The sequence below is a fragment of the Lathyrus oleraceus genome, chromosome 6 (assembly GCF_024323335.1).
Source record: "Lathyrus oleraceus cultivar Zhongwan6 chromosome 6, CAAS_Psat_ZW6_1.0, whole genome shotgun sequence".
NCBI lineage: Eukaryota > Viridiplantae > Streptophyta > Magnoliopsida > Fabales > Fabaceae > Lathyrus > Lathyrus oleraceus.
Genome location: NC_066584.1, coordinates 479,084,282 through 479,095,524, shown reverse-complemented (window position 1 = coordinate 479,095,524; position 11,243 = coordinate 479,084,282). Strand labels below are relative to the sequence as shown.

Genomic DNA, 11,243 nt, shown 5'->3' with positions numbered 1-11,243 from the left:
ACCAAATATTTTCATACCAAATTAATAACAATTGCGATTGAATAAAAAACAGAAAATAAATTCAGTTAAGATCCATCTACATTTTAGGTAAACAACAATGAACCATTCGCAAATGCATTCATCAATCTCAGTTAACACACAAACGCTACTCCTCTTAGGTTCTTACTTAAAAACCAATTGCGCCTTCATCGATTTTGAAAAATAAAATATATCTTAAACTTCTATCTATAACTGATTTTTCAGATATTGTATAATTAATACTATCAGTTTTTTACCTCAATTTGAAATTTCCTTTCTCATTCTCTTTCTCTTTTTCTATATACATAACATTTTCTGATTTCTCTTAGTTTGATCATTATTGTGCATTGAATCTGAAACTGAATCGCCATGGCCACCTCTGATCTGTCATTGCTTTTGCCAAGGGTTCTCATCGTTTCTCGACGTACTATTCGCAAGAACAAATTTGTAGATTTTGTTGGTAATTAATACTCTTTCTATATACTTTTAATTGTTTATTCATTACTTTTGTGTCATAAAGACATTACTTAAGGCTATCTATTATAAATTATATATTACAACAGGTGAGTATCATCTTGATCTCATTGTAAGATATGGAGCTGTTCCCATCATTGTCCCTAGAGTCACTGGAATTCACACTCTCTTGGAAAGCTTTGAGCCTATTCATGGTGTTCTTCTATGTGAAGGTGAGGACATTGATCCCTCTCATTATGATGATCCTCAACTCTGTGGACTTACACCTCAAGAGCTTGAGGCCATAAGGGAGCTTCATCCAAGTGATGCTGCCATTGATAAAGAGAAAGACTCCATTGAGCTAACGCTTGCTAAACTCTGCCTTGAAAGAAATATACCTTATTTGGGTATATGCAGAGGCTCTCAAATTCTTAATGTTTCCTGTGGAGGCACTCTTTACCAAGATATAGACAGAGAGATAGTCGAGAAAAACCATGAGTTTCGAAGAGTGGTTCACATGGACTATCTAAACTATGATGGACATCGTCATTCCATAAATGTTATCCCGAACACTCCTTTGCATGATTGGTTTAAAGATTCTTTTGTGGATGAGAAAATGGAGATCATGGTGAATAGTTACCACCATCAAGGCGTCAAGAGATTGGCACAGAGATTTGTTCCAATGGCATTTGCTCCGGATGGTTTGATGGAAGGATTTTACGATCCTGATAATTATAGTCCTGAAGATGGTAAGTTTATTATGGGACTTCAGTTTCATCCGGAGAGAATGAGGAACCATGAAAGTGATGAATTTGATTATCCTGGATGCAGTATGGCTTATCAGGTATATACACTTTTACTCTTTTTGCAATTGCATGGAAAATTTCTATAAGTAATAAAATGGAAGCATTCTTGTTGCTGTTTGTGAAATAGGAGTTTGCAAAAGCTGTAATAGCTTTCGAGAAAAAACTTAGCAGCTCAATACTTGTCCCCAAGTCTCCAAAGCTAAATGAGGAACTGGAGCAAAAGAGAAAACAGATTGTGAAAAGCTTTTCAGTCGCTAGAGATATGTATAAGTCTGATTCTCATGTCGATGTGAGCCAAAGTTCTGTACTTAAACCGGGAGCAGACTTTCTTCAGGTTACTTCAAAAGCTCTACTCTTTACATGGATTGTGTCGCTAAATTCTATACAAAAAAACTGTCATGTTGGTTCCTAACGTCTTAATAGCACGGACTGTATAGCCGAATTTTACATACTTTAGAGACTAGTTAGTATAAACTCGATTTATCTTGATGTGATAATGTTTGGTTTTACAGGCAAGTACAGCACTGAGTTTGCAGCAGGAGAATAGGCTAAAGCAGGTTGGTGCAACCTATAGAAACGGTTCAAGTTACGCACAAAAGATGAAAATGAATCAGACGAGGGAGAAGGCTGCTAGGAACATGATGTCAAATATGTCTGTGGAGCAGTTAACAGAATTGGTGTCTTTTTATGGATCGATGCATCAGATATGTTCTGAGACAATTGACAGAAAGATGAATGAACTAGTTGTAGAAGAAAGTTGACAGGAAAATACTAGAATTATATTTTTGTTTTATTTCCTTTTGTCAGTTAGTGAAATAGTGATTTTTTTCTTTTCTAACTAGAAATAGACTTTCAAGTTTGTAAACAAACATCAACTTTGGTGGCTGTTATAGAATTGGTGCATTATTTTTGTAGATGATATTGTCTTGGTTGTAGAGATGAGAAAAATAAACCAAAAGCTAAATAATGAAGTCGATGCAATAGACAAATGTTTCATCTGTATGATTTGTGATAGAAAAGTGTAGTTTGACGAAAATGAAATTCTGATTTTCATAATTTTAAACAGACGAGCAAAATCATCACATTTTACAAAAAAAAAATTAAATGCCCCGAATTCTTTCATCTTGTAATACCTATTTGCTATACCTGTGAACTTTTATCTGATAAAATAGTACATGGGATGAAAAACTACTTTTTCTCATTGAGTTACTCATATAAACAGAACTTAATAGTTTTACCTAGATGTACCAACCTCACGGACGTGAGAATAATTTGGAGGCTTGGACCTAAAGGTACCTCAACTTCATGATGCTTGATGACCATAATCTTTTCTGACATATTCTATTTGCCAAGAGTGGAGATTAATTAGCTCCGAAAGCGTTGTTCGACTTACCATGACTTACATGTCAGTCATGTCATATAAACGGAGAGTTCACTTAGCAAAGATGAGCCCTAACATTCTCACTTAATCATCGTAAGTATTAAGTCATACTAGTACTTCAACATTTTGAATTCTTAGGTAAATGACTAAGGAAGTGCAATTATTATCACATACTAGTATGTAAACAATGTTGCATAATGAAATAAATATGATTATAGTGTATTTGTAGTATGAACGCCTAATTTTCACCTATGTGTACTCATTAACCCCAATAAGATGACAAGTTGTAGTTAAGGTTGTTCAAAACCAAACCAATCCAATAGAAAATCGCAAATCGAATTGAACCAAACCAAAAACCACAAAAAATCCCATTTGATCCGGATGTGTTTGAACCATTTTTTAACAAAGTCATACGGTTGGGTTCGGTTTATGGTTTGTATTTTGAAAACCAAACCAAACCAAATCGAATCAAACTACATTATGTTAAAACTCAAACTTCACTTAACCCACATTCAACACATACTTAAACTTATTATGCATTAGCCTTACGATTACAGATAATTTCTTCTTTCTCATGTGAAGGCAAATATGCCTAGTCCTTATTTTAATGATGTCAAACCTCTCTAATCGCCCATAACGTGTACTTTGGACAGTATCATCATATCATAGATTGCATTCATCCTCTAACATGTTCAAAATATAAGTTCAACGTGTCCAGGCATATAGGAGCATATCATAGATGTGAATCATGCATGTGATCATCGTTAATATCCTAGGTTCATAAGAGATTGGTTTAAATTGGTCAAAATACATCTCAAAACTCATTTTTAGGAGTTTAAGAACTGTGAGTCGACTCATGACTCGGAGCATAACTCTTGGGTCTGAACAGGTCGAGTCACAGGTCGACTCAATCCTGGAAAAACTGAACGAGCCGACTCATCCACGTGTTGCATCGACTCATTGCCAATTTTCATTTGAACCATGTAGCCATGGGTCTGAACAGGTCGAGTCATAGGTCGACTCAACTTGGAAAAACTCTGTTTGAGTCAACTCATCCCCAGTTTGAGTTGACTCATCGCCTGTTTTACTTGAATAATTTTGCCTCGGGTCCATACAGGTCGAGTGACCTGTATGAACAGGTCGAGTGGTCGCTGCTTGGACTCAATATTCTGCTGTGTAATTTTGCAAAATAATTTTGTTATGTCTGTTATTTGGTTCATGCATCATATAAATATTCTAAAGTCTCTTCTTCAACATCTTTACAAGAAAAGTGAAAGATATACACCAAAGTGCTCATCATCTTCATTCTTCATTGCATTTCTCAATAATCACACACGACAATCTTTGTTGAGCATTGTGTATTGTTGTTGTGATAACGTCCAAATAAGAGTGTGGTATCTTTGTTTGGGTTGAGGCTTTGTGTGGGTTTTTCTTGAATAAAACCATTGGGGTTTTGTCCTCCAAGAATTGGGGGATTTTGCACTAACCTTTGCTTCGCAGATTCAGCCAGTGAAAAGTTTGAAGAATGATGGGTTCGGTCAAACAAGTAACGATAACCGGAGGATTGTGAAGAAAGCTTAGGGACCAAGCGACTTACGATCGAAATCAGCTGAGCTGAAGTTTTGAAGAACGTGGCGTTCTTACAATAAGGTAGCTGTAACCGGAGGTTTGTTCAAAGCGCTTGAAGGACTTGGTTCAACTCGAATCAAGGGGAGAGAAGCGAATAGGATATGCAACAATACTAGGAGTTTGTTGGTGGTGATCATTTGTTCTCTTGTATTGACTTTGCAATGTGTTAATAAAAACATCTCAATTCTAGATTTAGAATTGAGGGCAGACGTACCCTAAGCGAGAACGATAGGGGAACTGCCTCAACAAATCCAGTCTTGTTCTCTTTATCTCTTATCTCTTTAAATTTTACATTAATTACGTTTTGTGTGAATTTAATAGTAAAATCATCGCTTGATTGTTGTGCATAGTAACTATTTGATAAATTGGTGCAATCACTTTGATTGCAACTGAGTAAAATTCTGCACATTCAATTTGACGAAACTGAAACTTGGTGTGGAGTGCTCACTAAGTGTTCGATAAAATTAATCTCACACAAATCTAGTAATATTTTACTTGCTCTCTTATTGTGCTAACGCATTATTAGAGGTAACAATATCAAGGATTGTGGTAGTTAATCGATTGATTTAGATAGTGGTTGATTATCTCTATCGTAGTTATTCCATTCGATTTCACACATATCCGATCTTTCCATTAATGGATCGTTTAGACGATTATAATCTAGGGTGCTTCCGCAACCGTTGAAAACATTTTTAAAAAGCGCTAAATTTCAAAATTTGATCTATTCAATCCCCCTTCTAGATCGGTACTATCGTCTAACACCTCACACTTTGGATTTCAATTTCAACCTTCTCAAATCTCTCCTAACAGTATCACGCATTCTTTTCTAGGTACATCTCTCTGCTTCTTCTCGATTCTCTACTCTATTATATTCTTTCTTTTTCATCTTCTCATTTTTATGTTACTATTCTCTCTTCCAAATTCATTTTTATTGCACCTCTACTTCTATAGTCTCTCATCTATTATGTTCTTTCTTTTTCATCTTCACTAATCTCTCATTTCCTCTATTTTTTTGTTTCATTATAATATTTTTGATATTGTTTTATGTTTATTATTTCACTTTTGTCTAATATGGTTTTTATATATTAAATGGAATGGTGTTGTCCATATATGATGATTTTTGTTGTTATTTGGTAATGAATGAATGACTAAATATAAAGTTATGTTGTCTTCTATATGTGTATGTATGGCTCAATAAAAAAATTGTGAAAAAACTATTCAACCAAACCGAACCAAACTGCATTGGTTTGGTTTGGTTTTGTTTTATTTTTAAAAGTCAACCGAACCAAACCAAACCGCACACTTTTTTCTCTTGCAGTTTGGATGATTTTAAGCTTCGAAATCGTTCAAACCGCACCGCGAACATCCCTAACTATAGTGTACACATGATTATAGTTAATTCTAAACTAAAGAATACCCCTTAGTGCCTAAGGAGTAGCATATGTTCTTCGACACTAAACATTGGGGTTTGGGCCTGAAACTAAAGTGTTTACCCATTAGGGTTATGGTCTGAAACTAGAGTGTTTGCCCATTGAACAATGAGAAGTGCGGGCAGACTGTAATATTAATTACGACTGTAATTTTGCCTAGACCCTAATTCCCTCAATTTGTTGTCCCTATCATTCAACTAGAGAGAATTACAGGCAGGCCCTAATTATAATTATGGGCCTAAAGGGTTCAGTTCTCTGCATCTTTTTCTACATATCTTTCTACACATCTTCCCAAGCCACGTTCATTAGAATTGTCGTCTTATTCCTCAACGTATTCATGTTGTGGTCTAGCTAAATTGATTCATGATGTAATGTTTGGGACAAATAAAAAAAACACTTTTTGAGTTGGGACACATGAAAAATATTGTGTATAGCGGACATAGAAGGGGACAAGGCCAATCGGTAGGTCATTGGGCCTATCCGGCGAATGATTTGGAACGTAGCAAGGATTCGATTCTCTCACCCTCATTGCTCGTCTAATGCCTACCATCAGAGTCATGCTTAAGAACACATGCTCACCCTCTTCAAATTCTAGAGGTCTTCAAATTGTCAACATAACTCTTTTGTCAAATTTGTGAAGTTTTCATTTTTTCCCTAATCATCCTAATCTTTTCGACGGCCTCTTTAATAACCTCCAATCTCATGATTCCATGTCGCCAACTTTGGTCCAACACAAAGGAGTCTTGCACCCCATCTCATATAGGACCTCGTAAGGGGTCATACCAATACTCGAGTGATAATTATTACTATTGTAGAAAAACTCAATCGGGGGCATTTATTCCCAACTACCACACTCTTCTAAGATGCAGGCTCGGTGTTTAAGGTTAAGTCGGATCCCATAGGTCTTGTGGAACGACGTCCAATATCTCTATTGAAAATTATATTCTATGGGACTCATGAACTCTCACAAACTCCTTGATCTTAAGGCACGCACCCTCCTGTCACTATTATATACAATAAAACACTTTTTAGATACATTGAATATCGGTGCTTAAAGTTAAGTCGGATCCTATAGGTCTTGTGGAACGACGTCCAAAAACATGAAGTGAATTTTGGATCTTAATGCACATATCATTGCGTCACTATTATAAGCAACAAAACACTTTTTAGATTCATTGATTTAGTAGTATATGATCATTATTATTTATCAGACATATCAATTATTCAATGATGTTGTTTATAAAAATGATGAGATATATCAATTATTCAATGTTGTTGTTTATAAAAGTGATGAGAGGTGTGGTCACTATTATATGCAACAAAACACTTTTTAGATTCATTGATTTAGTAATGTATCTGATGTTTATAATAATGATGAGAGGTGTATAAAATTAAAAATTAGAATAAAATTAATCATGTTAGATCCCTAAATCCATATACACCTTGTAGTAGAATTAGACATGCACTGACCCAAAATGCCCTATTATATGGGATTAAGGATAGCCCTAATATACCTTGACTTTACAGATCGCTTGGTCATGATGCAAAAGACTTTACATGTGCATTTCATCATTATTACTCAGGAAAGGACGAGCCTTTTGACAACTAAATTATACATAAATCATGTACCTGCTATAGTTGTTTCTTGTATGTCAAGTCAAGTCGATCAATTTGATGCAATGAAATTGAAAAAAAACACTTTGTTCTTATTTTTGTTTTGCAATTACAACTAACTTGTGAATAGCCTAAATCAGTACTATTCTGAATGTAATTTTGGAAACACAAATATTACAATAACAAGTTTTGTCAAAAATGAACTGCTGATCCCAAACACAGTTCGACTATAACTGAGAATTCCATACATTAATTATACATTTAATAATGGAGAAAACTATAAAGACAAAAACTTCTCCACACACAAAACTTGGGCCAGCACATTGTCCTTTGGAATGTCCAAATTTCCAATCTTCTATAAGAGTATGGGAATACTGCAAAACAGTGAAAACACAAATATGCTATTAATATAAATTAAATTGCCTTTGACACATAAAGGAAATGTCTACAAAATCACTATTATTTAACAATAGCTGCCAACATATTAATACTACTGATTCAAATTAACCTCATACTAAAGGAATTACCTGCTCAAACCATCGAATTCTACTTGCCACCACGCATAGATTTTCAGGCTGTCTTTCCATATGCTTTAAGCCTTGACGCTGGTAACTTTAACTTAGCCATATTTTCCCTTCTCTTGGCTTTCCTTGATTTTGATTCTTCTGTGTTTGCTTTTTCATCCTCCACAATATTGTTTGATGAAGTTGAATTGCCAGAATCAACCTTTGACTTCTTATTCTTCTTCTTATCCAAACTTGCTGCATTTGCTTTTTCATTCTCCACAACATTGCTTGATGAAGTTATCTTGCTAGAATCAACCTTTGACTTCTTATTTTTCTTCTTATCCAAACTTGTTGTGTTTGCTTTCTCATCCACAACAACATTGTTTGATGAAGTTATCTTGCCAGAATCAACCTTTGACTTCTTACTTTTCTTCTTATCCATACTTGCTGCACGAAGGATCTCCTTAGCCCTCATCTTCAGCATGTATTTCTTTTGTTTGCTAAGCTTCCATTCCTCCTCCTGGTAAGGAGCAAGTTTTTTCAAGGAAATATATTGATTCAATTCCTTGTCATCCATCAATAGTATCTCAGGGGAACTAATGCCAAATTTGTTGGGCTTTGTTTTAGCGTACTTGAATCTTGTTTTCAGGTCCCCAATTGTGTCCTCGTAATCTAGTTTATAGTACTCATCCATCATTGCCTGTCTAGCTTTCTCCAAAAGTGCTGTTTTACGCTTCCTCTTCCGACTACTACCTTCGTCGGGAATTTCCTCTTTTTCATTTTCACTTTCAACGACATCATCATCACTAGTAATCTCAGTCTTTTCTTTCAATGCTTTTTCTCTTGCAGCCAAAAACCCGCCATCAGATCCAGGTTCATCCCAGCCTTTAGGAAGTCCAAGTAATTCATCCTCTTTTTCAAAATCCGGCTTCTCCGTGTCTTCTTCGTCCTCGCTACAAAATTCAGGGTCAGCATCCTCAGCATTATAATACTTATCATCAAATGCTTTCTTCATCATTCTATCATACTCCTCTGGGTCAAACTCCTCTTCTAATTCTGCAGCAGACAGAGGGATAACATCTTCATCATCAATTCCTGCAGTTTTCATGATCTTTTTAACCTTCTCCCGTATCTCCTGCTTCTTGACATTTTTTAAATGTTTCAACTCCTCCTCCCTTTCCTTTTGTGCTATTGCCATTCTCTCCTCTTTGCTCTTTCTCTGCTCTTTCCTTGTATTTGTCTTTTTCCTCACTGACCCCTCCACCTTACGAGCATGACCCAACACTCTATCTCCCGGATTTTCCTGAAATCTATGCTCATACTCTTCCTGCCTCTCAATTTCTATCTCATCCTCTGAAATTTCTTGAAAATCTTCCTCTCCGACATTCAAATTCTCCACATTCTTGTCTATCCACATTTTGTTCTTGAAATAGTCTCTTAGAAATTTAGAATTTTCATTCGCTTCTGCATCTCTACCGAAATATTCATCCAGTTTCTCATCAAGTTCCTTGTCTTCACTCTCTACTTGGACTTCACCTTCCTTCTCCTTCAAATCCCATTCCCCGTCTTCTAAACCATCCTTTTCTACTGCTTCATGAAAAGCCCTTTTCAACTCCTCTTGCTCATCAACATAACTCTTCTTCCCATCCCTATTCACAAAACCCATCTCCTCCTGATTCAAAGACATCGCCTTTTTACCTTTACTACTCTTTGGTATACCTTTCTCTTCCTCTTCATCACCAAAATCTGCCCCCTCCTCAATCAAATGCTTTGCCATCACATCCTTCAAATACATTTTCTTTTTCCCCTTATCTTTTAATTCACTCTTCTCATCCTCACTGTTGTCTTCACTACTATGATCAGATTCAAAAAGCTTAACATCCTTTTCCTTAAGAACAGGATCCTTCTTCTTCACCTTAATCAACGCTTCAAAGAACTTCTTATCACTCCTAGAATCAAAACTTTTCTCATAATCATCATCAGATGATCCCGACTCCGATTCATCATCTTCCGAACCAATAACACCCTTCTTTTTTAACTCTTCAAAACGATGGAGATCCTCCCGCCTCTTGTTATGCTCAAACCTCCGAGCATAATCCTGGTTTATCTCAATTTTTGAAATATCATCATTTTCCGAATCACTACCATCAAAAATGTTCGTAGACATTTCTTACACTATGTGACAACACAAACTGCTACAACTATATCCTCTGAAATGCAAATAACCTGAAGATGAAATCTGTATACAATATTTCAAGTGTTTGATTAGGGTACATTATAATACAGAAAGATACAATATTTTTCTCAATATAAAATTCAATTAATCTGTTTAGTGAAAAAAAACCTAAACTACTATACACGGTGTTGGTGAAAGCAATACAAACACTAAAAAAACGAAAATTTTAGCTTCTATAAAGTGAAATGTGGAGTTATTAACCATTGATTGATTGGAAAAAGTAAAGGTTGGAATTTATGCTAACAATCACGATAATAAGAAAAAACGGAAAACCTGGATTTCTTGTTGTTTCTGATAGCCGAAGACCAACTCCGTCAGCGTTTTCCGGCTAACTTTTGCTTTTACCGGCGAGTGGAGTTCAGAAGCTGCGGATTTGTTGATTTTAGGGTTTTAATTTTTGAAATGTGTTTACATTTGTCTTTTCTGATGATGGGTCTATCAAAAGGATATGGATTGGGCTTAATATTAGAATCCTATATTTTTGAGGATTTAAATTGTTACCCCACAATTTTATCCGACACCCTATATTTAGAGCCCTTTAATCATTATATTATTTAGTAAATATCGGAATTTTTTTAAATATATATATATTTTTATAGGAAATTGTAGTATGTATCAACAAAAAAAAAATCTATTTTTTACCACAATAAATACATATCTACAGGGAATTTAGAATTTCTAGTATAAACACCGAAAATTTACAATTTTCGATACTGAGCTGAAATGTTTTATTGGAAATTATGGAATTTCTGGAACTTACCACAAAATTCTAAAAAATTTGAATTTTTCTATATGTGCCACGGAATTTCAAAAATGCTGAAATTTTTGTATTTTCCACATAAATCTGGAAATTGAGAACTTTTTGTTATTCAGTGAGTGAAACTTGTTCAATTAAAAAACTACCCTATAAAATATATACATATGATAAAAATTATGCCACATACAATATTACAAAATAAATTATGATGACTTCCTAACTTATATTTGATCTTCCACATACAACCTTCAAATATATTAAAGGATACAGATATATCACTGTCAATAGCATGCAACTAGCTTTCATTTATTTGGTCTTCCACGTACAACCTTCAAGTAACTTGGAGTACAGGTAGACCAAGTAAGTGCCCCGCATTTGTACTCATGAATCCGCTGCAAGTCAACAAAGTATCT

At 35.1% G+C, this 11,243-nt stretch overlaps 2 protein-coding genes across 2 annotated transcripts; one reads left to right on the top strand and one right to left on the bottom strand.

The window, feature by feature from the left end:
* The first annotated feature begins 285 nt into the window (after positions 1–285).
* Positions 286–2,053, top strand: LOC127098314 (putative glutamine amidotransferase GAT1_2.1). Its single transcript, XM_051036873.1, has 4 exons — positions 286–478; positions 582–1,315; positions 1,405–1,611; positions 1,790–2,053. The coding sequence occupies exons 1-4, from the start codon at positions 388–390 to the stop codon at positions 2,036–2,038; spliced, it is 1,281 nt and encodes a 426-aa protein (XP_050892830.1). The 5' UTR covers positions 286–387; the 3' UTR covers positions 2,039–2,053.
* Positions 2,054–7,402: 5,349 nt separating this feature from the next.
* On the bottom strand, positions 7,403–10,500 carry LOC127098313 (uncharacterized). The gene is made up of 3 exons (XM_051036872.1): positions 10,347–10,500; positions 7,859–10,076; positions 7,403–7,705 (listed from the first exon to the last, which is right to left on the bottom strand). The coding sequence occupies exon 2, from the start codon at positions 10,002–10,004 to the stop codon at positions 7,902–7,904; it is 2,103 nt and encodes a 700-aa protein (XP_050892829.1). The 5' UTR covers positions 10,005–10,076; positions 10,347–10,500; the 3' UTR covers positions 7,403–7,705; positions 7,859–7,901.
* Between the last annotated feature and the right edge of the window lie 743 nt (positions 10,501–11,243).